We start from the raw sequence: 24,773 nt of genomic DNA on the forward strand, positions 1-24,773 counted from the left end.
CTCATGAGGCATTTCTAAGTTATTCTTTAAGCATCAGTGGGTGCATATTCAATTATGTCCTAAAAATGTATGTAGCAACTGCAGATTGCCCCTTTAACAGGTTGTGCCAGGAAAGTCGGTGTATGTTATACCTGCCATCCGCTGTTGGAGGGCAGAGGGGATATCTGGGTGATCCGTCTGCAAGTCATCTTCCAACATCTCACAATGAATGAGACCGCAGTTTCATTCGCAAAGGATTTCTTGGCTGGTGGAATCTCCGCTGCCATCTCCGAAACGGCGGTTGCTCCCATCGAGAGAGTCAAGCTTCTCCTTCAGGTAGCTATGGTTCCGTAGTAGCTTTGAGACACAACATGGGGAGTGTGTATGTGTATTGGTTGGACTCCCTGAGCTGTGCATCGTTATGGCGACGGAAAATGACCCGACCACAATATAGCCGGATCACAAAAAAAAACGTATAGTCCCTAGGAACTCTACTTACCAGATGTAAAGTGAAATGTGTCCCGCACTATCAATTAAATGTCTGAATGCCAACTTTTGTCCCAACTGCACCATACTACTGATGTGTGGAAAGTGGTAGGAAGTCTCGTGTGGCTCAGTTGGTAGAGCATGGTGTTTGCAACGCCAGGGTTGTGGGTTCGTTTCCCACGGGGGACCAGTACAAAAAAAAAAGGGTATGTAATTCACTAGTGTAAGTCGCTCTGGATAAGAGCGTCTGCTAAATTACTAAAATGTAAACGTAAGTCTCGCATGACTGATCTAAGGGACAGAAATTGGATATCAAACAGGGCCGGCTCCAGGCATAGGCGAAATAAGCGGTCTTTTTGGGCACCATGCCGCTAGCCCCCCCTCCTCCCGTAAACTGCACATTAACTCAACTTTCAGATCGTGAAGTGAGCTCCCATGAAGCTATTAACACTTACTTAATGTGCTAATCAGTTGAAGTTGTACTCTGGCTGCCATATTTTTTTATTTTGAACTTCCCTTGTCTTACTAAAGTATGCAATTAGTCCTATTATAATTATTTTCCCCTACCTTCCTTCCTTCCTCCACCACATGGCATAGCTCTGTAATACAGCAGTACACTTGTGGTGGAATATAATGCAGGACAGACAGGTGAATAATGTTGAACTCGCACATACCAAAAGGGATTTACAACAATTAATTAAATGAACAGCCTGTGGAAAAAAACAACCTGCCAATATTTAAGATTATAACATGAAAAAGTAGTTTTTTGTGGAACAAGTGTGTCATGGACTTAATTAATTTAATTGTAATGAATATACCCACATGGCAGTTATAGAATGAAATACATGAGTATAGGCTAACATCAACACATAAACAATCAAATGCCATTTAGTTGAGGAAACACAAGTATGAATCCAGGCTGTATCACATCCGGCCGTGATTGGGAGTCCCATAGGGCTGCGCACAATTGGCCCAGCGTCGTCCGGGTTTGACCTGGGCAGGCCGTCATTGTGAATAAGAATTTGTTCTTAACTGACTTGCCTAGTTAAATAAAGGTTAAATCATGTATTTAAAAAAGTACATATGAGAGGGGGGCAGTCTTGTCAGAAGTAAGGTTTGGGTGTTTATTTTTATTCTCCGTGCTGGCGTGTGGTATAGAGAAGAGGTGGGTGCTACAGGTGGTTCTGCCAGTCACTTTCCCTCCACAGGCAGCCAGTCTCAGAAGGTGGACTTGAAGAGGGAGACTGTAAAGTCCAGGCACAGCTGCTCTCTTTGCTCTTGGAGTGTTTGCAGTGCTAGTGTATGTAGTCCATCTGTGTATCTCACTGTGCCCAGGATGATATGTCAAGCCCAGGTCCTTAGCAGATTAGATGAAACCACATGACATTAACAGTAGCTGTAATGAACAGTGGGATCTTGGAGGGTGGTTGATCATGGAGGATCCAGGTCTGGGGAAGGGATACAGTACGCGTCTCAGAGCATGGCAGAAAGCCTAGATCCTGAAGAACAAGAGCAGAATAAAAGGGAAAGATATAGGGGCATAGAAGGATGCAGAAAGAAAACACACAGGTTACAGGTAGACACTAGACCCACTCCAATTCGTATACTGCCCCAACAGATGCACAGGTGACGCAATCTCAATCGCACCCCACACTGGCTTTTCCCATCTGGAGAAAAGGAACACCTATGTGAGAATACTGTTCATTGACTACAGCTCAGCGTTCAACACCATAGTGCCCTCAAAAAGCTCATCACTGGGACTAAACACCTCCCTCTGCAACTGGATCCTGGACTTCCAGACGTGCTGACCCCAGGTGGTAAGGGTAGGCAACAACACATCTGCCACGCTGATCCTCAACACGGGGGCACCTCAGGGGTGCGTGCTTAGTCCCCTCCTGTACTCCCTGTTCACCCACGACCTCATCCTCAATGTGAGCAAGACAAAGGAGCTTATTGTTGACTACAGGAAAAGGAGGGCCGAACAGGCCCCCATTAACATCAACGGGGCTGTAGTGGAGCGGGTAGAGAGTTTCAAGTTCCTTCGTGTTCATGTCACCAACAAGCTATCATGGTCCAAACACACCAAGACACTTGTGAAGAGGGCACAACAACACCTTTTCCCCTCAGGAGACCGAAAAGATTTGGCATGGGTCCCCAGATACTCAAAAAGTTCTACAGCTTCACCATCGAGAGCATCCTGACCGGTTGCATCACCGCCTGGTATGGCAACTGCTCGGCATCCGACTGTAAGGCGCTACAGAGGGTAGTGCATACGGCCCAGTTCATCACTGGGGCCAAGCTTCCTGCCATCCAGGACCTATATACTAGGCAGTGTCAGAGGAAAGCCCAACATTTTTTCAAAGACTCCAGTCACCCAAGTCATAGACTGTTCTCTCTTCTACTGCACGGCAAGCGGTACCGGAGGGCCAAGTCTAGGTCCAAAAGGCTCCTTAACAGCTTCTACCCCCAAGCCATAAGACTGCTGAACAATTAATCAAATGGCCACCCAGACTTTTTACATTGACACCCCCCCACTTTGTTTTTACACTGCTGCTACTCGCTGTTTATTATCTATACATTGTCATATTACCACTACCTACATGTACAAATTACCTAGACTAATCTGTACCCCGCACATTGGCTTCCGTACCGGTACACCCTGTATATAGCCCCATTATTGTTATTTTATTGTGTTAATTTGTATGACATTTTTCACTTTAGTTTATTTAGTAAATATTTTCTTAACTCTTTCTTGGACTGCATTGTTGGTTAAAGGCTTGGAAGTAAGCATTTCATGGTAAGGTCTACCTACACCTGTTGTATTAGGCACATGTGACAAATAAAATTTGATTTGATCCAGGCCAAGGTGAATTGTCCCCATATTGCACCTATCCAATCTGCTCAGGTCTACACAAGTGTATATGTTGTAAGGGCTAGGGTTGATTTGGGATTCAGGGATAAGCTCTTTCTCAATTTGTCTTTCTTCGATTCCTTACGTCCTCTTCACCTCGAAATGTTTTGTGGTAGTTTTTACCCCTTTTTCTCCACAATTTCGTGATATCCAATTGCTAGTTACAGTCTTGTCCCATCACTGCAACTCTGGTACAGACTCGGGAGAGAATGCCAATAGTGTGCAAAGCTGTCGTCAAGGCAAAGGGTGGCTATTTGAAGAATGTCAAATATAAAATATTAGGTGACTTTTTTGGTTACTACATGATTCCATATGTGTTATTTCATAGTTTTGATGTCTTCACTATTATTCTACAATGTAGAAAATAGTAAAAGTAAAGAAAAACCCTTTAATGTTTATGTGTTCTAAAACTTTTGACCGGTTGTGTAAACTATAAAGGCAACACTATAACCATGTTACTACATATAAAGGGCTGAAACTAAAGCACCACTAGGTGGAAGTATTAACACATTAATGCCTAGGGCATTATGAAGGATTAAACGGATGGAATATGACTAATTCCTATAAGGACCCCGAAAGAGTGGGACCTAATACAATTTCCAACGTAACTACTTATTTCCCTCATTAAAATGCAAATAAATTTATAACATTTTTGACATGCGTTTTTCTGGATTTTTTGGTTGTTATTCTGTCTCTCACTGTTCAAATAAACCTACCATTAAAATGATAGACTGATCCTTTCTTTGTCGGTGGGCAAACGTACAAAATCAGCAGGGGATAAAATACTTTTTTCCCCCACTGTATAGATTTCAAAATTGTTGGCAAGAGATTTTCGATGTACCAATTTCAAGGCACATGATTTATGAATTGACACGCAATTTTCCGTTCCTCCTAAGAGCCCTAATCTGCTCACTTAAATGAATATGAACAGCATAATCAAAGTGAGGACAATCGGCGATCTGCTGTGTACTAATGGCCTATTATAACCTGGAGTCACACCTTTTCAGTACTCCTCACTCTGCCCCAAACTCCACCCTTAAAACAGTTACCATTAAAAAACAAGCTGTTTATTTCAAAAAATGGCATGGCGACCAAAGAGCCAGTGCAAGAGACGTCACTACAGTCCCTGGTTCTAATCCAGGCTGTATCACATCCGGCCGTGATTGGGAGTCCCATAGGGCGGCGCACAATTGGCCCAGCATCGTCCGAGTTTGGCCGGAGTAGGCCGTCATTGTAAATAAGAATTTGTTTTTAACTGACTTGCATAGTTAAATAAAGGTTAAATAAATGTAAAAAATAAAAAGAGAACAGACGAAATGGACATAATTTTCCTCAAGCCAGCTTCTTTCTATGGTGCTACCCGTTCCACTTTAAAACAATGTTTCCATAACATACTGCAGGCCTAAAACCTAAGGGTTTAACCTTCTGAATTAATGATTATATTGAAGATAATGAGTTCAGAGAGCCGATCTGTTATCCAACGATTATTATTATTATTAACCCAGCATTATAATTATATAAAAGCCCCTTAGATGTTAGATAACATGTTTTCAAACACTTGTTTTTCACAAGGGCTATTAGCAGGATAATAGTCACGATGTGGTCCCAAAAACACCTCTCTGACATACTGCATATTGTCACGATCGTCAAAAGGAGTAGACCAAGGCGCAGCGTACTTAGAGTTCCACATGTTTAATAAATAAGAAACTCACCAAAAACAATACAGAAGAAAACGAACCGTGATGTTCTGGGCTGCTCACAGGCAGCTACACAAAAACAAGTACCACAACTAAAGGTGGAAAAAAGGGCTGCCTAAGTATGATTCCTAATCAGAGACAACGATAGACAGCTGCCTCTGATTAGGAACCATAGTCGGCTCAACACAAATAAATATAAACCATAGAATGCCCACCCCACACCCTGATCTAACAACCTAGAGAAATAAACCGTCTCTCTCAGGTCAGGACGTGACAGTACCCCCCCCCCAAAGGTGTGGACTCCCGGCCGCAAACCTGAACCTATAGGGGAGGGTCCGGGTGGGCATCTGTACTTGGCGGCGGCTCTGGTTCGGGGCGTAGCACCCACACCGCCCGCTGATCCCCCCGCTTCTGTGTCGCCGGAGGAACCAGACCATAGATCATCGCCGGAGGCTCTGCGCTGCCGACCGCCACTGAAGACTCTGGGCTGCAGGCTGCTGCTGAAGACACTGGGCTGCAGACCGTCGCTGAAGACTCTGGGCTGCAGGCTGCTGCTGAAGACACTGGGCTGCAGACCGTCGCTGAAGACTCTGGGCTGCAGACCGTCGCTGAAGACTCTGGGCTGCAGACCGTCGCTGAAGACTCTGGGCTGCAGACCGTCGCTGAAGACTCTGGGCTGCAGACCGTCGCTGAAGACTCTGGGCTGCAGACCGTCGCTGAAGACTCTGGGCTGCAGACCGTCGCTGAAGACTCTGGGCTGCAGACCGTCGCTGAAGACTCTGGGCTGCAGACCGTCGCTGAAGACTCGGGGCTGCAGACCGTCGCTGAAGACTCGGGGCTGCAGACCGTCGCTGAAGACTCGGGGCTGCAGACCGTCGCTGAAGACTCGGGGCTGCAGACCGTCGCTGAAGACTCGGGGCTGCAGACCGTCGCTGAAGTCTCGGGGCTGCAGACCTTCGCTGAATACTCCGGGCTGCAGGCCGTCGCTGGAGGCTCCGGGCTGCAGGCCGTCGCTGGAGGCTCCGGACTGGGGAGCGTCGCTGAAGGCTCCGGACAGGGGACCGTCGCTGCAGGCTCCGTGCCATGGATCATCACTACAGGTTCCGCGCCATGGATTATCACTGGAGGCTCCGTGCCATGGATCATCTCTACAGGCTCCGGGCCATGGATTATCCCTACAGGCTCCGGGCCATGGATTATCACTGGAGGCTTCGTGCCATGGATCATCCCTAGAGGCTCCGGGCCATGGATCATCACTGGAGGCTTTGTGCCATGGATCATCGCTACAGGCTCCGGGCCATGGATCATCACTAGAGGCTTCGTGCCATGGATCATCACTGGAGGCTTCGGACCACAGATCATCACTGGAGGCTTCCTACGTGGAGCTGGAACCGGTCTCACCAGACTGGGGAGACGCACAGGAGACTGGGTGCGCAAAACAGGCACAGGGTATACTGGGCCGTAGAGGGGCACTGGAGGTCTGGAGCTTAGGGCTGGCACACCCCGTCCTGGCTGGATGGTTATTTTAGCCCAGCAAGGGCGGAGCGCTGGCACAGGACGAACTGGGCTGTGCTGGTGAACGGGGGGTACCGTGCGTAGAGCTGGCGCAGGATAACCTGGGCCGAAGAGACGCACTGGAGACCAGGAACGCTGAGCCGGCACACTTCTTCCTGGCTGACGGCCAACTCTAGCACGGCAACGGTGAGGAGCTTCCACCGAGCGCACCGGGCTGTGAGTGCGCACTGGCAACACAGTGCACATCCCCGCATAACACGGTGCTTGCTCGGTCACTCGCTCCCCACGGTAAGCACGGGGCGTTGGCTCAGGTCTCAACCGCGACTTCGCCAATCTCCCCGTGTGCCCCCCCAACAACGCTGCCTCTCGGGCTTCCGTTGTTGGGCTAGCTCCTCATAGCATCGCCGTCTCCACCTGCTTCCATGGCAGGGTCTTGTCCCCTGCCATTACCTCCTCCCAGGTCCAGGACGTCCTCCACTCTCTCTTCTCCCTAGCCCAGGATCCCTGCTCTTCCTGGGCACGCTGCTTGGTCCTTTGGTGGTGGGATCTTCTGTCACGATCGTCAAAAGGAGTAGACCAAGGCGCAGCGTACTTAGAGTTCCACATGTTTAATAAATAAGAAACTCACAAAAAACAATACAGAAGAAAATGAACCATGACGTTCTGGGCTGCTCACAGGCAGCTACACAAAAACAAGTACCACAACTAAAGGTGGAAAAAAGGGCTGCCTAAGTATGATTCCTAATCAGAGACAACGATAGACAGCTGCCTCTGATTAGGAACCATACTCGGCTCAACACAAAGAAATATAAACCATAGAATGCCCACCCCACACCCGGACCTAACAACCTAGAGAAATAAACCGTCTCTCTCAGGTCAGGGCGTGACACATATCTCTTGATGATGTCATTGAATGTCTCACCAACTTTGATCCATGCCTGGGCCTGCAGCACGCAGGGTCGAAACTACAGAGCAGTACAAAACGAGAGAACACACATGGTTAATGTTCTGGATAAAAATTTAAAAATATATATAAACTCAGCAAAGAAAGAAACGTCCTCTCACTGTCAACTGTGTTTATTTTCAGCAAAATTAACATGTGTAAATATTTGTATGAACATAACAAAATTCAACAACTGAGACATAAACTGAACAAGTTCCACAGACATGCGACTAACAGAAATGGATAATGTGTCCCTGAACAAAGGGGGGGTCAAAATCAAAAGTAACAGTCAGTATCTGGTGTGGCCACCAGCTGCATTAAGTACTGCCGTGCACCTCCTCATGGATTGCACCAGATTTGCCAGTTCTTGCTGTGAAATGTTACCCCACTCTTCCACCAAGGCACCTGCAAGTTCCCGGACATTTCTGGGGGGAATGGCCCTAGCCCTCACCCTCCGATCCAACAGGTCCCAGACGTGCTCAATGGGATTGAGATCCGGGCTCTTCACTGGCCATGGCAGAACACTGACATTCCTGTCTTGCAGGAAATCACGCACAGAACGAGCAGTATGGCTGGTGGCATTGTCATGCTGGAGGGTCATGTCAGGATGAGCCTGCAGGAAGGGTACCACATGAGGGAGGAGGAGGATGTCTTCCCTGTAACACACAGCGTTGAGATTGCCTGCAATGACAACAAGCTCAGTCCGATGATGCTGTGACACACCGCCCCAGACCATGATGGACCCTTCACCTCCAAATCTGGATCGCGCTCCAGAGTACAGGCCTCGGTGTAATACTCAATCCTTTGAAGATAAACGCGAATCCGACCATCACCCCTGGTGAGACAAAACCACGACTCGTCAGTGAAGAGCACTTTTTGCCAGTCCTGTCTGGTCCAGCGACGGTGGGTTTGTGCCCATTGGCGACGTTGTTGCCGGTGATGTCTGGTGAGGACCTGCCTTACAACAGGCCTACAAGCCCTCAGTCCAGCTTCTCTCAGCTTATTGCGGACAGTCTGAGCACTGATGGAGGGATTGTGCGTTCCTGGTGTAACTCGGGCATTTGTTGGTGCCATCCTGTGCCTGTCCCGCAGGTGTGATGTTCGGATGTACCAATCCTGTGCAGGTGTTGTTACACGTGGTCTGCCACTGCGAGGACGATCAGCTGTCCATCCTGTCTCCCTGTAGGGCTGTCTTAGGCATCTCACAGTACGGGCATTGCAATGTATTGCCCTGGCCACGTCTGCAGTCCTCATGCCTCCTTGCAGCATGCCTAAGGCACGTTCACGCAGATGAGCAGGGACCCTGGGCCTCTTTCTTTAGTTTGTTTTCAGAGTCTGTAGAAAGGCCTCTTTAGTGTCCTAAGTTTTCATAACTGTGACCTTAATTGCCTACCGTCTGTAAGCTGTTAGTGTCTTAACAACCGTTCCACAGGTGCATGTTCATTCATTGTTTATGGTTCATTGAACAAGCATGGGAAACAGTGTTTAAACCCTTTACAATGAAGATCTGTTAAGTTATTTGGATTTTTACGAATTATCTTTGAAAGACAGGGTCCTGAAAAAGGGACGTTTATTTTCTTTGCTGTGTTTAGTTACATTAGAAGTGTCCATCTAAGAAGGCTCAAGGTCATTGGCCACAGATAAAATTACGTCAAATCATATTATATCTACAGATTGGACAAAATCTTAGCTAGCTAAGCTAAAAATCTCGACAATCTACTGGCAAATCCTTCTTAATTTGTGTCATATGAAGAGAAATAATGAAGAGAAATTATAGATAAAACGTATTGGTGCTTATCGGCCATTGGACATAAACGTTACACAACAAGTTGGAAATCGAAAATTCAACAATGAGTGGTTTGGAAGGAATCAGTGGCTAACTGCAAGCATTGTAAAGCAATCACTAGCCGGTGGAGTGGGTATGTGGTCCCAATTATTGGTTTAACACGGAACCCAAACCGGCTGCGTGCGTGCGACATCGTGCATACATTTATTTTGTCCCCCTACACCAAATGCGATCACGACACGCCAGAGTTCCCGACTTACAATTCCGAGTTGGATGACCGTTCAAAACACATTTTCCCAGTCGGAGCTTGTTTCTTCCTGAGTTTCCAGTTGTCTAGAATTCACGTAAGTCAGATTTCCCAGTTCTGAGTTAAAAGTTGTTTTGAGCACAGCAGAAATCCTGCTGGATTGATAGCATGGCATATGCAGCTTATAACCTGTTTCAGAGAAATGTATTCATCGAATATTGTAAGAGCTTTCATTGTCTGCTTATATGCCCCCTTTATTTATTCTACGGTTCTGACATGGTGTACAGTGAGAACACTGTAAGAATGGCCCATGTTCTGAATTCTGTCACTGTACATTTCAAAAGTGTTGAACAAATAGTTATATTGACTATGTCCTTCCTAGCTCGCTCATTAATATCTTAATTTACGTATTGCCTCTTATCCGTTTGTCGTCCCCTTATGCCATAGTTTGTAAATCTCAATCGTCAGTAGAAACCACATTTGTTTAAGAAAGTCAGCCATGTTAGCTATGTTTTTTTAAAAGGCAGTAAATGAGGCTGAATGAACTGTTTCCCTGCCAGACAAGGCTCCGCTGATAGCCAGGGGTAGCAGTGGTAAGGTGTTGGGACAGCTTTATGTAGGCCCTAACAGTTTGTGGGCACTGTTTATCACCATTATAGTGCAATTAATGTATTGTTTAGGGGCTTTGCTGGCACGCATCCCCCCCCCCCCCAATTTTGTTTTATGGCCCACAAAGATTGACATGCTAAAATTGCCACTGATGCCATTGCAGACTACTGTAGCCTAACATTTCATACAATAAAAATATTGAAATTACTATATCACTGGAGTCATTGCAAATCTATTTGTGCCAATTGTGTAGCCTACCTGGAGCTGGCAAACCTATAACTCAGTTTGTTGTTGTAGCCTTGTGTTATTATGCAATTATTAATGGCCAAATTTAGTTAATTAAATTGGAAGTTATCAACTGTGAACATGGTCACAGCCCTATTGCAAATGTACAGTGCATTCAGAAAGTATTCAGACCCCTTGATTTTTCCACATTTTGTTACGTTACAGCCTTATTCTAGAATTGATTCAATTGTTTTTTTTCAATCAATCTACAGTACAGACTACCCCATAATGACAAAGCAAAAACACGTTTTTAGAATGTTTGCAAATGTGTGTATGTATGTATGTATGTATGTATGTATGTATGTATGTATGTATGTATATATATATATATATATATATATATATATATATATATATATATATATATATTAGACAGAAGTATACATTTACATAAGTAATCAGACCCTTTACTTCGTTTTTCCCCCCTCATCAATCTACACACAATACCCCATAATGACAAACCAAAAACAGTTGATATACTTTTTGTAAATGTATTCAAAATAAAAAACTGAAATATCACATTTACATAAGTATTCAGACCCTTTACCCAGTACTTTGTTGAAGCACCTTTGGCTGCGATTACAGCCTCGAGTCTTCTTGGGTATGACGCTACAAACTTGGCACACCTGTATTTGGGGAGTTTCTCCCGTTCTTCTGTGCAGATCCTTTCAAGCTCTGTCAGGTTGGATGGTGAGCATATCTGCTCTATTTTCAGGTCTCACCAGAGATGTTCAATCAGGTTCAAGTCCAGGCTCTGGCTGGGCCACTCAAGGACATTCAGAGACTTGTCCCGAAGCTACTCCTGCGTTGTCTTGGCTGTGTGCTTACGTTCGTTGTCCTGTTGGAAGGTGAATCTTCACCCCAGTCTGAGGTCCTGAGTGCTCTGGAGCAGGTTTTCATCAAGGATCTCTCTGTATTTTGCTCCGTTCATCTTTCCCTCAATCCTGACTAGTTTCCCAGTCCCTGCCGCTTAAAAACATCCCCCCCAGCATGATGATGCCACCACCATGCCTCACCGTAGGAATGATGCAAGGTTTCCTCCAGACGTGACGCTTGGCATTAAGGCCAAAGAGTTCAATCTTGGTTTCATCAGACCAGAGAATCTTGTTTCTCATGGTCTGAGAGTCCTTTAGGTGCCTTTTGGCAAACTCCAAGCAGGCTGTCATGTGTCTTTTACAGAGGAGTGGCTTCCGTCTGGCCACTCTACCATAAAGGCCTGATTGGTGGAGTGCTGCAGAGATGGTTGTCTTTCTGGAAGGTTATCCCATTTCCACAGAGTAAAACCCTTCGACCTCATGGCTTGGTTTCTGCTCTCTGGGACCTTATATCGACAGGTGTTTGCCTTTCCAAGTCATGTCCAATCAATTGAATTTATCACAGGTGAACTCCAAGTTGTAGAAACATCTCAAGGATGATCAATGGAAACAGGATGCAACTGAGCTAAATTTCGAGTCTGAATATTTATGTAAAATAAGTTATTTCTGTTTTTTAAAAACCTGTTTTTGCTTTATCATAATGGGATATTGTGTGTAGATTGAGGACATTTTTATTTATTTAATCCATTTTAGAATAAGGCTGTAACATAACAAAATGTGTAAAAAGGGAAGGGGTTTGAATACTTTCCGGATGCAGTGAATTATTCTCCACATTTAATGACAGTTTCATTGTGGACCTTTCCCTAAAATGAGATGTTGGCATTTTGAATTGCAATTATAAACCCAGATTTTAGTCAGTAGCTGATGCCTATTGAAATAACAGGTCAACGGTTTGTAGTTTTAACATCTGGCACATAATAATGGTACAATTGCCAGAAAGTTCGAAGAAGTGTTTCTTGCACAGAGATTTCAAGATCCTCTGTCCAGCTTTCATCACTCAAACTCCTGTCCGATTTATCTATGGTTATGCACATGCGCAAACGGGATTTATTCACAATTATAAACAGGGTGGTTTAAGCCCTGAATGCTGATTGGTTGAAAGCCATGGTTAATCAGAAGTGTACCACTGGAATGACAAAAAACTTAGCTTTTTACTGTTCTAATTACATTGGTAACCAGTTTATAATAGCAATAAGGCACCTCAGGGGTTTGTGGTATATGGCCAATATGTGACTCAGCACCTGGATTCGTTTTTTTTTTACATTGGATACAAGTAGAGACTCAGAGCTACAAAAGTGTATATCATACACTGCATTTGAGGAAACAATGGGAAAGTAATTATGATTTGAAAGTTGATAACTTAAACGCCCATTTGAGAAAACCGTCTTTCAATGTTTTGGTACTACTATTGGAGAGCCCTTCTTTGTCTACATCCATTCAGCATTGTTCCCACTCTCATAAGCCTTAGCCCCACACATCTCTTTAAGGGTTGATCCAACCGTTTTGTACTAACTTGCCAGCTACTTCCAGACATCTGAGAGAGAACAGCTCACTGAACATTACTCGCCCTATCTGTGGTTTTGCGTTCAGAGCGCACACTGGACGCTCTGGCCAATAAGTAGGATTGTTCTGAAAGCTCTGACATCACAACTACAATCAAGCATCAAAGCTAAGTGGCTAACATTGGCTAGTTACTTCCAGACACATAATGAGAGAACACCCCACTCTGACCATTTTACTCGCCCTAGCAGAGCTGGTTAGGTTTTTTTCATGTTATCCAGAGCGTTGGTGACTGTAACTGCTGCTGGCAACAATTTAATTAAGCTTTGTTGCCGACGTTTACTGATACCGGACATATTCAACGTGTGTAGAGCATTCAAAAATGTATCAGTTATTCTGCACGCTGGCACACTAAGAGGAGAGTGTTTTGTAAAGAAACGTTGCTAGATAGCTAGCTAGGTAAACAATGAATCCCAACACATGACGTAACGTTAATTATTTTTCTGAAATTGAGTGGTTTTCATTTTTTGTGTGAAGTGCAATTATTGTCCAGCAACGTTACCCATCAGTGTCCAAATTTCATGAACAAGCCCTTTTAGCTTGGAAACTATATTATGTCCACAACTTCTCCCCACACAAGGCACTTCTGTGGAACAACAAAGATATTGTTGTTAAAAACAAGTCTTTGTTCTTTCCTAAGTGATTCGAAATAAATATTAGATTTGTGTTTGATTTATTTGATCAAGAAGGAAATATACTCTCTTATAGAAAGTTCTTACAAACATATAACTTCCCAATACATTATAAAGAATGTAATTCTATATGCAAAGCAATACCTTCAGGACTTACTCAATTAATTATATCTCATTTGTGTTTTGGCGAACATGTCACGTTAGATACACATTTTATGTTATTAGATTTCCCCCTGCTGGATAAGAAATGTAATAATACATTCATAAGATAACTTTTTCACTCCAAGAACAAGATCTCTCCTAGAGGGAAATTCTTCTGGAACGTACAGTCGTGGCCAAAAGTTTTGACAATGACACAAATATTAGTTTTCACAAAGTCTGCTGCCTCAATATGTATGATGGCAATTTGCTTATACTCCAGAATGTTATGAAGAGTGATCAGATGAATTGCAATTAATTGCAAAGTCCCTCTATGCCATGCAAATGAACTGAATCCCCCAAAAACATTTCCACTGCATTTCAGCCCTGCCACAAAAGGACCAACTGACATCATGTCAGTGATTATCTTGTTAACACAGGTGTGAGTGTTGACGAGGACAAGGCTAGAGATCACTCTGTCATGCTGATTGAGTTTGAATAACAGACTGGAAGCTTCAAAAGCAGGGTGGTGCTTGGAATCATTGTTTTTCCTCTGTCAAACATGGTTACCTGCAAGGAAACATGTGCCGTCATCATTGCTTTGCACAAAAAGGGCTTCACAGTCAAGGATATTGCTGCCAGTAAGATTGCACCTAAATCAACCATTTATCAGATCATCAAGAACTTCAAGGAGAGCGGTTCAATTGTTGTGAAGAAGGCTTCAGGGCACCCAAGAAAGTTCAGCAAGCGCCAGGACCGTCTCCTAAAGTTGATTCAGCTGCGGGATCGGGGCACCACCAGTACAGAGCTTGCTCAGGAATGGCAGCAGGCAGGTGTGAGTGCATCTGCACGCACAGTGAGGGAAAGACTTTTGGAGGATGGCCTGGTGTCAAGAAGGGCAGCAAAGAAGCCACTTCTCTCCAGGAAAAACATCAAGGACAGACTGATATTCTGCGAAATGTTCAGGGATTGGACTGCTGAGGACTGGGGTAAAATCATTTTCTCTGATGAATCCCCTTTCCGATTGTTTGGGGCATCCGGAAAAAAGCTTGTCCGGAGAAGATAAGGTGAGCGGGAGTGGGCAAGGGAGTGGGCTCACTCACAATTTTGCCTAAGAACACAGCCATGAATAAAGAATGGTACCAACACATCCTCTGAGAGTAACTTCTTCCAACTATCCTGGAACAGTTTGGTGATGAAAAATGCCTTTTCCAGCATGATGGAGCACCTTGCCATAAGGCAAAAGTGATAACTAAGTGGCTCGGGGAACAAAACATCGATATTTTGGGTCCATGGCCAGGAAACTCCCCAGACCTTAATCCTATTGAGAACTTGTGGTCAATCCTCAAGAAGTGGGTGGACAAACAAAAACCCACAAATTCTGACAAACTCCAAGCATTGATTATGCAAGAATGGGCTGCCATCAGTTAGGATGTGGCCCAGAAGTTAATTGACAGCATGCCAGGGCGGATTGCGAGGTCTTGAAAAAGAAGGGTCAACACTGCAAATATTGACTCTTTGCATCAACTTCATGTAATTGTTAATAAAAGCCTTTGACACTTATGAAATGCTTGTAATTATACTTCAGTATTCCATAGTAACATCTGACAAAAATATCTAAAGACACTGAAGCAGCAAACTTTGTGAAAATTAATATTTGTGTCATTCTCAAAACCTTTGGCCACGACTGTACATATTACTGAAATTGAATCAAATGAAGTAAAATAAATTCACTTTAAAATCTTGCACCAAATATGCCCTTGCAATAACTTGTCTAAATTATTGGATTTAGAGGACATATGCCTTTTCTGTGATAAAGAAGGAGAAAGTATTATACACATTTTTATGAGTGTGACTCCATGAAGTTATTTCGGAGCGAGTTAAGTATTTACATTTTTCATTTCATCAATAAGACCCATGTATTTACAATGAAAGAAAAAATATACATGGACATATACAAATATACATATATCATGATGTCTTATGATTGTATGGTAATTTGAAATGTTATATTAATTTTTTTAAATAAAAACGTTAGCTAGCTAGCTAACAGTACACTTTAACTTGAAATGAAAATACTTTGTCAAAATTAGAGTGGAGTCTTTTGTTTATACATGTAGCTAGCTAAACAATGGACCGTAATCACAACTCATGACGTTATTACCCTGCATGAATCTGCAGGTAGCTAACCAACCAGGTTCTATGGCAATAACTAGTCAAGCAAATGTGTCTGAGATACAAAAAATAAGATCATACACATAACATAAGATAGCGACCCACCCAGCTAACGTTAGCTAGCTAACAGTACACTTGAAATGAAACAACTTTCTGTCAAAATTAGAAACATGTAATATCTGAATATCTTACCAGTATACATCATGGTTGGACGCGTCTGATGTCTGATGCCAATCATGGTTGCCTTAGTTTGACGATGTAATCCAGACGGGTGTTTTCTCCATCTCCATCTTCTTAGCTATCATACTTGAATTCCACTGATTTCAAAACTTGGTCCTCCAGAAAGTGGAGAGCATGCACATAATGTTAGCTAGCGAGCCAGCCAGCTAACGTTAGCTGTTAAAAGCCGCGTTCGACACGATTACCTAAACATACTGACCCGCTCCAATAGACAGATGCATGCAATATGGTAGACCAATCCAAACTCATCTCTTGGCATGTCCAGCCCACTCATTATCTCAGCCAATCATGGTTAGAGGGAAGGTTGCTCGCTTTTTCTGTGGCTAAACCAACCAGGCTCGTAATTTAACAATTTTATTCGTATTTACAGATGGCATACAAGTTTGATATTAAGGCACATGAAAGTTCACATGTTCGAGAAGGCATTCCTGCCAAGAAACTACGTTCACAGCTCCTGTGAAGTCGTGACTTGCGACATATGCCTAGTTTCCTGAATCGGGTCACATATCCTAAGAACAGCCCTTAGCCGTGGTATATTGGCAATACATTGCCCAGGTATTCCTTAGAGGTGGGATTTCAGGTGTCTCCGGAAGGTGGTGATTGACTCCGCTGTCCTGGCATCGTGAGGGAGCATGTTCCACCATTGGGGTGCCAGAGCAGCGAACAGTTTTGACTGGGCTGAGCGGGAACTATGCTTCCTCAGAGGTAGGGAGGCGAGCAGGCCAGAGGTGGATGAACGCAGTGCCCTTGTTTGGGTGTAGGGCCTGATCAGAGCCTAAAGGTACGGAGGTGCCGTTCCCCTCACAGCTCCGTAGGCAAGCACCATGGTCTTGTAGCGGATGAGAGCTTCAACTGGAAGCCAGTGGAGAGAGCGGAGGAGCGGGGTGACGTGAGAGAACTTGGGAAGGTTGAACACCAGACGGGCTGCGGCGTTCTGGATGAGTTGTAGGGGTTTAATGGCACAGGCAGGGAGCCCAGCCAACAGCGAGTTGCAGTAATCCAGACGGGAGATGACAAGTGCCTGGATTAGGACCTGCGCCGCTTCCTGTGTGAGGCAGGGTCGTACTCTGCGAATGTTGTAGAGCATGAACCTACAGGATCGGGTCACCGCCTTGATGTTAGTGGAGAACGACAGGGTGTTGTCCAGGGTCACGCCAAGGTTCTTAGCACTCTGGGAGGAGGACACAAGGGAGTTGTCAACCGTGATGGCGAGATCATGGAACGGGCAGTCCTTCCCCGGGAGGAAGAGCAGCTCCGTCTTGCCGAGGTTCAGCTTGAGGTGGTGATCCATCATCCACGGGACCACTGTCTCCTAGAGATGAACGTAATTTGAAGCGAAAAGTGCAAATCAATCCCAGAACAACAGCAAAGGACCTTGTGAAGATGCTGGAGGAAAAAGGTACAAAAGTATCTATATCCACAGTAAAATGAGACATATATCGACATAACCTGAAAGGTCGCTCAGAAAGGAAGAAGCTACTGCTCCAAAAATGCCAGACTACGGTTTGCAACTGCACATCACAAAGCCCTGACCTCAATCCTATAGAAAATTTGTGGGCAGAACTGAAAAAGCACGTGCGAGCAAGAAGGCCTACAAACCTAACTCAGTTACATCAGCTCTGTCAGGAGGAATGGGCCAACATTCACCCAACTTATTGTGGGAAGCTTGTGGAAGGCTACCTGAAACGTTTGACCCATGTTAAACAATTTAAAGGCAATGCTACCAAATACTAATTGAGTGTATGTAAACTTCTGACCCACTGGGAATGTGATGAAAGAAATAAAAGATGAAATAAATCATTGTCTATACTATTATTCTGACATTTCACATTCTTAAAATAAAGTGGTGATCCTAACTGACCTAAGACAGGGAATCTTTACTAGGATTAAATGTCAGGAATTGTGAAAAACTGAGTTTAAATTTATTTGGCTAAGGTGTATGTAAACTTCCGACTTCAACTGTGTGTATATATATATATATATATATATATATATATATATATATAAACTGCTCAAAAAAATAAAGGGAACACTTAAACAACACAATGTAACTCCAAGTCAATCACACTTCTGTGAGATCAAACTGTCCACTTAGGAAGCAACACTGATTGACAATAAATTTCACATGCTGTTGTGCAAATGGAATAGACAACAGGTGGAAATGATAGGCAATTAGCAAGACACCCCCAATAAAGGAGTGGTTCTGCAGGTGGTGACCACAGACCACTTCTCAGTTCCTATGCTTCCTGGCTGATGTTTTGGTCACTTTTGAATGCTGGCGGTGCTTTTACTCTAGTGGTAGCATGAGACGGAGTCTACAACCCACACAAGTGGCTCAGGTAGTGCAGCTCATCCAGGATGGCACATCAATGCGAGCTGTTGCAAGAAGGTTTGCTGTGTCTGTCAGCGTAGTGTCCAGAGCATGGAGGCGCTACCAGGAGACAGGCCAGTACATCAGGAGAGGTGGAGGAGGCCGTAGGAGGGCAACAACCCAGCAGCAGGACCGCTACCTCCGCCTTTGTGCAAGGAGGAGCAGGAGGAGCACTGCCAGAGCCCTGCAAAATGACCTCCAGCAGGCCACAAATGTGCATGTGTCTGCTCAAACGGTCAAAAACAGACTCCATGAGGGTGGTATGAGGGCCCGACGTCCACAGGTGGGGGTTGTGCTTACAGCCCAACACCGTGCAGGACGTTTGGCATTTGCCAGAGAACACCAAGTTTGGCAAATTCGCCACTGGCGCCCTGTGCTCTTCACAGATGAAAGCAGGTTCACACCTAGCACATGTGACAGACGTGACAGAGTCTGGAGACGCCGTGGAGAATGCTCTGCTGCCTGCAACATCCTCCAGCATGACCGGTTTGGCGGTGGGTCAGTCATGGTGTGGGGTGGCATTTCTTTGGAGGGCCGCACAGCCCTCCATGTGCTCGCCAGAGGTAGCCTGACTGCCATTAGGTCCCGAGATGAGATCCTCAGACCCCTTGTGAGACCATATGCTGGTGCGGTTGGCCCTGGGTTCCTCCTAATGCAAGACAATGCTAGACCTCATGTGGCTGGAGTGTGTCAGCAGTTCCTGCAAGAGGAAGGCATTGATGCTATGGACTGGCCCGCCCGTTCCCCAGACCTGAATCCAATTGAGCACATCTGGGACATCATGTCTCGCTCCATCCACCAACGCCACGTTGCACCACAGACTGTCCAGGAGTTGGCGGATGCTTTAGTCCAGGTCTGGGAGGAGATCCCTCAGGAGACCATCCGCCACCTCATCAGGAGCATGCCCAGGCGTTGTAGGGAGGTCATACAGGCACGTGGAGGCCACACACACTACTGAGCCTCATTTTGACTTGTTTTAAGGACATTACATCAAAGTTGGATCAGCCTGTAGTGTGGTTTTCCACTTTAATTTTTAGTGTGACTCCAAATCCAGACCTCCATGGGTTGATAAATTGGATATCCATTGATTATTTTTGTGTGATTTTGTTGTCAGCACATCCAACTATGTAAATAAAAAAGTATTTAATAAGATTATTTAATTCATTCAGATCTAGGATGTGCTATTTTAGTGTTCCCTTAATTTTTTTGAGCAGTGTATATATATATATATATATATATATATATATATATATATATTATTCATTTTTACAACATGTGTATATAGATATATATCTATATACATGTTTTAAAAATGTAATGGTCTAAGTCCACAACATTGCTTAAACCACATCAATATGATTCTTCAATAACACAGACCACAAAGCAAATTGGGGAGAAAAATAGGTTTATTCAAATTGAACAAATCATAGTTGTTATGCTGAGAAGTAGATGGTAGATGTTCATTCTTCTTACCACATGTAGCTATGAGTCCTGGACTGAAATTCCTCCCATGTCTCTGACCCATTAATCATTAAAAACAACTATTTACATTGATCATTAATTCCCTATTACAGAAAAAAACATCCCATTGATTGTTAATTCCTTCTTGACCTTTAGTCCTCTGTGTTGTGTATTTATTCTTCGAATATTCTTACACCTAATAACCAACACTTTGGACAAAGGTTTTCAATACCTGGTTTACATACCCATTGTTGCATTAGGTAGTATTTAGTGGTAGATAAGTTGAAAAGTCTTTCCTACCCTACCGGCTACTGATGTGATTCTTATGCGAGATGCTCCATGCCAAAACCAGTTGAGAGCTGCACACCAGCTGCTTGCAGATTATATGTGGTGCGCATGTGAATATATCTCATGTGCTTTGCGATTGTGTAGGCTACTTTGTGCATGACTTCTCTATTGTACTACATAATTGATAAATCGTATACCTCCACTACACTACTTTGATAGGCATCAGTAGGGATTAAGAAGTAAGTATACCCAATGCCCACAGAAAAAAGTGGTTATACTGCCTTGATCACACCGATGTTGTCATTGTGCAAAATAGTATGCGGCATCATCTGGTTATGTGTGCAACAAAAGTTCAACATTCACCTTCTGCTACCATTTCTGTGAAGCCGTCTACGTATGCACCACACGGAACGCACTGCAACTGGCTCTGCAACGCAATGCTTCAAGCCAAACGCAGCGTTCCATTGGAAATGAATGTACTTCTAGTGTACCAAAATGCTAACTCTCTGTTGGTGTGATCGAGGCGTATGGCTTATACCTGTGTATACCCTCCACAACAAAAAGTGCACTCTCTTACACGAGTGCGTTAGTATTACGGTTGCTGTCTTTTCAGAATCACGAACCTGTCACACACTGAAGGCATATAGGTTTGCCACTGTGCAAACATATCTATAATAGTTATTAAGGCTGTTAAGATACCGCATTAATCTTTCAAGAAAGGAGTGTATATGTTTGGCCTGACTGAATGGAAGCTGATGATAATGAGTTTTTTTATCTGCTGGTCTCGGGAAGAAATTACAAGTCCTCACTGTCCGAGACCGAGTCAATACCTAGTACAAATGTATCCAATACCGAGACAAAATAGAGACACTCAATATGGGGTCTTGAGACCAGACTAGTACTACAACACTGGGTTTCCTGGTAAAACTAGAAGTATTTCAATCTTCTCGATTGACCAGTGTGGATAAAGGTAAAATTTGGAGTATAGTAGCATATCCCATCCCTGCATTGAGGTTCGTTTTCCAACCATTATCTCGCGCCGGTTCCACGTTGTCTTAATGTAACCATGATTTCGTTCAGACCCCAGGCCTTATAAAAAAAGATTGCAGTTTTGAAACTGCAGTAAAAGTGCAGTAACTGCTGTCGACTGTGGTATTTTGGACACAGTAATTGCAGCATACTGCAGTTATACTGCACTCTAACTGTAGTTATACTGCAGTGTACTGCAGTTATAATGCACTCTGACTGCAATCTTTTTTCGTAAGGGAGGGCAGCTCAGTGTAAACAATTGTAACAGTAGGGTCGGTATCTTCCGGCAAGCTGCAGGGCTTACAACTTCAAAGCTTTACCATCTTGCCATGTTAAGGGTTGTATTGCACAGTTTTCTCCTATTCTTTAACAGGTCCAACATGCCAGCAAGCGGATCACAAAAGAAATGCAGTACAAGGGTATCGTCGATTGCATTACCCGCATTCCCAAGGAAGAGGGCTTCCTTGCCTTCTGGAGAGGTAACCTGGCCAATGTCATCAGAGCCTTTCCCTCCCAGGCCCTCAACTTCGCCTTCAAAGACAAGTACAAGAGTGTCTTCCTTGATGGCGTAGACAAGCGCAAGCAGTTCTGGAGGTACTTCGCTGGCAACCTGGCTTCTGGTGGTGCTGCAGGAGCCACCTCCCTTTGCTTCGTCTACCCTCTTGATTTCACTAGAACCCGTCTGGGAGCTGATGTCGGAAAGGCCAGAATGAGGGAGTACAATGGTCTAGCAGACTGCTTGGTGAAGACGTTCAGGTGTGACGGTCTGAGGGGTTTGTACCAGGGCTTCGCAGTGTCTATACAAGGCATCATCATCTACAGAGGTTCCTACTTCGGCATGTATGACACAGCTAAAGGTATATAACACTGATAACATTTTCACAGAAAGATATTGGTGTCTGGACATTTTATAGATATGCGTGTGGATAGGAATATGTACTATTCGGTGTGCTTGCAGGTATGTTGCCAGACCCCAAGAATACTTCCATCTTAGTGAGCTGGGCAATCGCTCAGTCTGTAACTGCTGTGGCCGGCCTGACGGCCTACCCCTTCGACACCGTCCGTCGTCGTATGATGATGCAGTCTGGCCATAAAAGCGGTGAGTTTCCCTGTGACCCAAACCATTTAAGCCCCGTTTCCATTGGCACTTTGAAGTCCACCCAGGTTGGGCTGGCCTTGGTGGGCTATCTCAAATTACGTTTCCACTGCCTCCAGAAATGAGAAATGATGTCATGTTGCTAGGTAGCCAATGTGTGACTGCAGCTGGCTTAGCTAATGTTGCTAGCTAGCGAGGAGAAAGATGTTCAATAATTTTATTCACCCATGCCATACTGTAACTAACGTTACCCCATACTCCTGCCAGTGCCAGCCAGACTCAGAGCCATGTATTGCTGGCGTTAGCTAGCTAGCTAAACGTAGCATCGTCTCTAGCATAACAGGCTAGCTAGCTTAATTCCTACCTTGCTTGCCATGGTATTGGCTATTAGCTAGCTAGCTAACCAAGCAAACCAGACGACAGGTACATATCAAGCTTTCAATATGACCTGGCCAGCTAAAATTCCTGCTAGCTCACGTTAGCTAGCTAGGTAGTTTGTTTCAACTCTGATTTGCTAGCTAATGTTAGGTAGCTAGTATTCAGTGGTCGACTGTTCTCATAAAAGTTTGTGTAGGTTCTCATAAAAGTTTATTGTGTAGTGCAAAAATGAATGAAGGATCCAGCTATGGTGGTTATTCGTGTCATGTCTGTACTGCAGTACTGCTTGTCCATGTGCTAGCTAACAGCAACAAGCCCAGACAAGCTATCTAACGTTGTGTCAGCATCCAGCAGTGATCAGCTTGGTGGTTGCATAGTCACGGCGTCACCAGACCGAATTCTAATCGAGCTGGCACCAGTTGTGAAACTGGGCTGTACTGGTCCTGGTTTCCCTCGATCCTGCTCGAATTTGAGTATTCCATTCGAACCAGCTCAAATCCGTCCCTAATTTTAAGTGCCAGTGGAAACAGGGCTTTTAAATGAATCGGGAGGAGTTACACATCTGGAAGACTAGTAGCAACATGATATTCCAAATACTACTTAATAGGCATAACATCCTAACTTGTGTCATCTTACATTTTTAAAGCTGATATCATGTATCTTGGGACCATTGACTGCTGGATGAAGATTGCTCGTGATGAGGGTGGAAAGGCCTTCTTCAAGGGAGCCTGGGCCAATGTTCTCCGAGGCATGGGTAGTGCCTTTGTGCTGGTCTTTTACGATGAGCTCAAGAAAGTCCTCTAAATTCCTTTTTTAAAACATCCCTGGCTAAATGTAACACAACTTTTCATGCCTATGGACTGCATTCTGCCTTATTTATTTGAACCCTGCCTTCCTACAATCTATGGGTAGTGATTATGCTCTGGCCTCAGTTAGATAAAATGGGACCGCCTTAAAGCTAAACCAAAGGTTTACAAACTACAGGCCACTAAGTGCACTGGTTTAAATGAAGATATGGATTTCTCACCATTCCTGTAGTCTTAGTGGTCCCTTTGATGACATTTAGTGGACATAATTGCCCTATTGCTATGTTTTAACTACTATGGTCCATGTTTGCTGCCATCTTGTGTGCTATAAAATGTGTCTCCTACTCTCACCATTTTTCCTAATTTGTATTTTCTAATACTTCTAACATGGAACAAAGATTTAAAAACACTAAAACCTTTTGGCTGCATGGCCTTCGTCAGGGAATACAAAGATCCAATGAGGTCTTCTTTTGAACAAACCTAACCAGCCCAATTTTGAATATAATCTAAATTTGATCACGCTCACATTTTCTCCTGACACACAAATGGACTATAAATACATAACGTTACCAATTAGTTTATCCTGACCAGATGGACAGGGCGCAGAGGCTGTATGCAGCTGCTCTTAATAGTATCCTACAGTTGATCAGACGGAAAAATAGTCTTGTTTTCATCCCATACAGCATGTCAGATTTCTAGTGTTTAGGTGTAGTCTAGGCTGCAGCAACAATTATGTCATGAGTTTTTGCTTGTGTCTGTCCGGAGTGATTGTGTTCTTTGCTAAATAAATACAGGAGGAAAGTGCAAAGCCTACTTCAGTGCACGTGAAAAAAATGTGCTGCGTCAACCTATCTTTAATCTAAAGTTTAATGGATGATGCGATGGAAGCTATCAAGTCATTCGGAATTGTTTTCGACATCCCAGAAAAGATGTTTAGCATGTAAAGCATCGTAACGTGCAATTACAGGTGGCTTGATGATAGGCTCCCTGTTAAAACCATCTATACATTTGATACCAGTTGCTATTGAACGCTCTCACCTTTTCATCCTTCTTTATGAAACTGATCTCAGGAAGAGGTTGACCCTCGCTTTTAATTCGCACCTTTTCCGTGTACCCCAGAGAGTGAAAGGGGCTCTTCAATAAAAAGTCCACAACATTTTAGGCAGCGTTGGCCATTCTTCCATTCTGGCAGAGAAAACCTCACACTCACTGGTAAAATGTTAGTTAGCTACTGAAGTTAGCAAGGCAACTTTAAATAAATTGCAC

At 44.2% G+C, this 24,773-nt stretch overlaps 1 protein-coding gene across 1 annotated transcript; it reads left to right on the forward strand.

Annotated features, from left to right (window-relative positions):
- The first annotated feature begins 34 nt into the window (after positions 1–34).
- LOC106603043 (ADP/ATP translocase 2) lies at positions 35–23,857 on the forward strand. The gene is made up of 4 exons (XM_014196171.2): positions 35–315; positions 21,601–22,084; positions 22,186–22,326; positions 23,348–23,857. Exons 1-4 carry the CDS (start codon positions 205–207, stop codon positions 23,503–23,505), a joined length of 894 nt encoding a protein of 297 aa, XP_014051646.1. The 5' UTR covers positions 35–204; the 3' UTR covers positions 23,506–23,857.
- Positions 23,858–24,773: the final 916 nt, after the last annotated feature.

This window comes from Salmo salar, chromosome ssa04, assembly GCF_905237065.1.
Source record: "Salmo salar chromosome ssa04, Ssal_v3.1, whole genome shotgun sequence".
Classification (NCBI taxonomy): domain Eukaryota; kingdom Metazoa; phylum Chordata; class Actinopteri; order Salmoniformes; family Salmonidae; genus Salmo; species Salmo salar.